The 3,671-nt window shown below is 32.5% G+C and overlaps 1 protein-coding gene across 1 annotated transcript in view; it reads left to right on the top strand.

Annotated features, from left to right (window-relative positions):
• LOC106883980 (acidic mammalian chitinase) overlaps window positions 1-3,671 on the top strand; it is a 77,877-nt gene that overhangs the window by 71,247 nt on the left and 2,959 nt on the right. Inside the window, exons 6-8 of the mRNA XM_052971244.1 lie at window positions 287-318; window positions 695-953; window positions 2,014-2,199. Of these exons, the coding sequence (XP_052827204.1) occupies window positions 287-318; window positions 695-953; window positions 2,014-2,199 (477 nt within the window). The remainder of the gene's footprint in view (window positions 1-286; window positions 319-694; window positions 954-2,013; window positions 2,200-3,671) is intronic.

Below are 3,671 nucleotides of genomic sequence, written 5' to 3'. Positions count from 1 at the left end.
ATATATACATATATATATTTAAGCATACTGAAGCCTGGTGCTGTCTTCTGCCTAACCAGCTCCTATCAAACCATCCAACCCATTTCAGCGTGGAAAGTGAATTTTAAATGATGATATATATATATATATATAAAACAGAGTTATTAGCAAGGGATTATCAAGCTCTCTGTTAGTACACCAGGCTAACAATATTGTTTATATGAGTAAAGAACTCCACAATTTCTTGTGGTAAGCTCCGAGGTTATAGTTCACCATTCTATATTGTAAATTTGTGGTTGTGCTCCAGTTATTTTTACACAGAATGATATACAAGACAAGGTATAAATAATGGCCATTATATAGTTTTCCTTATTATAGTAAATTTGATTTACAGCTGTTTCCAGTTATTGTTATAGGTTCATTATTGTTAGGCTTACTCAATTGGTCTGTTGATCAGTCAAAAGAAACTGAACCTAGCAAGTTAATGCTACTTTCATCAGATTCATTTCTGGATCCTGTCCAACCAACCAACCAATCCATGCCCCTATGAAACATGCACGTTAAAAGAATAAGGTGAAGAAGATGACAGCAATTATGATGCTGGTGGTGGTGGTGGTGATGGTGACAACTACAATTTAAACAAACTGGAAGAAATGGGATATTTCTGATGACACAGTCAATGCATTTAAGTGTTAGTGGCTAATTGTGCATGAAGTGGTAAGTTCTGTGACAGACAGTGGACTGTACCTCTTGCACAATATTTCTATACTGTGTGTGTGTGTGTGTGTGAGTGTATGGTTATATATTCTAAAGTATTTCCACTGAAGTTTCTCTTTTTAATTTACAGTGTTGTAGATTTCTTCAATCTGATGTCATATGACTACCATGGTGGTTCATTTGATAAAGTGCTTGGTCATAACTGTCCCCTGTACTCTCTGAGCGATGAAGAAGGATTAGCAAAAACATTTAATATGGTATAAAGGCTTTTTTTCTCACTTCTCATCTTTTAGTCATGTTATATGTTTATACATACATACATACACAAACTGGATGTGTCCATTTACCTCCAACAATAGAGAGTAGTTGCCATATTTCATTCCATATTAGTTACCTCTGATAAGATCTTGGTTTCAATTTCTGGATTGAGCAATGCATAATATTCTTGAGCAAAACACTTCATTTCACATTGCTCCAATCCACTCAGCTGGCAAAAATGAATCTCAGTAGAAGCTGGGAAGTTAACCTTGTGATGAACTAGCATCCTGTTCAGCAGGGAGTGTTGTGTCTCAACAGGGCTGGATTAAGACCCATTGAAGCCCTAAGCACTTAAAAGATTTTGGTGGCCCCATAAAAGATTATCTAATTCAAAATATAAACAATAACAAACTGTAAAATAAATTTTTATTTTTCAAAACAAAACAAAACAGTAAGAGGGAAAATAATGTTTATTTTTGTATACTTCCACTTTATTTATATTAGAAAAGTTTCTTCCTACTTTTTTGAATTGCAAAAGTCTTTGATCAGATCCTCAAAGTTAATCTTAAGTAACACATCTACATATATACTTAGTAGAGATAAAGGCATCTTGAATATTATGTTAGCAAGTTTAAAGTGATTTCTTTTGTGCTTTAAACCATTTACCATTTCTGTGGTGCCCCTCCTTCCCTTGATGCCTAAGCATGTGCTTATTTTGCTTAATGGCTAATCCAGCACTGTGTCTCAATCATTTATACACCATGTAAATCAGGCTAATTTCCAACTTTGTGAGTCCTTCAACTCATGACAGACCAAGATTCAAATAAATCTATTAACTCCATTATCCCTAAAAACTATCTTATTCTCTATATCTCATTCTTTTTATTTATCCGTAACTCTTTCTCAATACCAATTCCTAACAGTTTCCTAAATATCAGATGAGAAATATTCAAGACTAATTTGTTAAATAATTGATTTTTCAAAACATGAGTAAATTTTCTGTAATCATTAAAGTGATATTAATCAATGTGATATACAATTTTGTTCTTTAACATACAGAACTGGAGTGCTAACTACTGGGTACTAAATGGTTTGCCCAAAGAAAAGTTGAACATTGGTATTCCAGTATATGGACGAGGATTTAAATTGACTAATAAAACTTGCATTGCTCCAGGATGTCCTTCATCTGGACCCAATGCAGCTGGTAGATACACCAGATTAGAAGGGTTTTTGTCATACTATGAGGTAAGATTATGTTATTTTTATTATTTTTGCTGACAAAATCATTAATACATCAGGCAAAATGCAAAACAAAATTTCTTTTGACTCATAACATTCTGAGTTCAAATCCCACTGTGGTTAACTTTGCCTTTCAACCTTTTGGGGCCAATAAAATAAAGTACCAGTCAGGTACTGGGATTGATGTAATCAGCTAAACCCCACCCCCTAAAAATGCTGGCCTTGTGCCAAATTTGAAATATTTGTTATTACTTTTCTTCTATACAAATTAAGTGATTTTATTTTCATTTTCACAATTCAAATATTGAAAAATACTTTAGTCCCTTATGAACATATAATGTTGTGCGTGTGTGTGTGCATGGGCATGTGTATACCTGTATGTGCATGCGTGTGTGTGTGTATGCATGTGTGTACACATGTGTATACATGTATGTGTGTGTGTGTGTGTGTGTATATTACTCAAAGAAATTCCAACTTAGTCTGATCTTCACATTTTATTTACAATCTTATAATGATATAATATAATATAATGAAATGATAGAATATTAAATGTCCATTCTGGTTGAACTAGTACTTTCATGTATTAAACTCTACAATGTTCATGTCCGTGTAGTAGTGGTGACAGTTATTTTTTACAATTTACAACTGTGGCAAGATGGCTAAACTATGTACCTTAAATACATTTGTTTAGGCTCCAGAATGTTAATTTTTGCAAACTGCATTCTGACCAATTAGTGTGTGATTTTACTAAATTACTTAAGTTGATTGGCATTTGGTTTCGGTGTCATGGTTTGTTAAATATGTCCAGAGACCTGTATTTTGACCCTGGCCAAAGCAGTAATTGTTAGGTTATTTTTAGAAATGTTGTAAACAACATTTCCCAAGGATTTTTACATTTCCATTATCATCATCATCGTTACCATCTCCTTTATTGTTGTTGTTGGTGATGGTGGTGGTAGGAGCAGCTGTGGTAATAGAACTTTAAACCCCAAAATAAGAATTTTTACTGACTTAGATAGTATTTTCCTGCTATCATCATAACGAGCACCTTTAGTATTGTTGTTGTTAGTGATAGTAGTCATAGCAGTAAAAATAGTACCTCTAAGTAATACTAATACTTAGACGTACAAAGTTGGAATTTCTTTGAGTAATATATTCTTCTATGCACAATCATACACACCTGTACGTATGTGTGTGTGTGTGTGTGTAACACTCAATATTTCATCTATTCAATAAGACATATTCCATATATTCAATAAGACATATTCCATATATTCAATAAGACATTCAATACTTTATTTCATAGTACCATCCATTTTTATTTTATATTATATATTGTATATTATATTATATATTGTATATTCCATATTCTATATCCTACATTGGTTTTGCAGGAATATAAATAAAACATAAAAAAACAGACAGTGCTGGAACTCTTTTAAACAAAATAATATATTCCTCTATACACAATCATACAA

The sequence above is a fragment of the Octopus bimaculoides genome, chromosome 10 (genome assembly GCF_001194135.2).
Source record: "Octopus bimaculoides isolate UCB-OBI-ISO-001 chromosome 10, ASM119413v2, whole genome shotgun sequence".
NCBI lineage: Eukaryota > Metazoa > Mollusca > Cephalopoda > Octopoda > Octopodidae > Octopus > Octopus bimaculoides.
The sequence above is the reverse complement of the archived record's forward strand: the minus strand, read 5'-3'. Positions and strand labels throughout refer to the sequence as shown.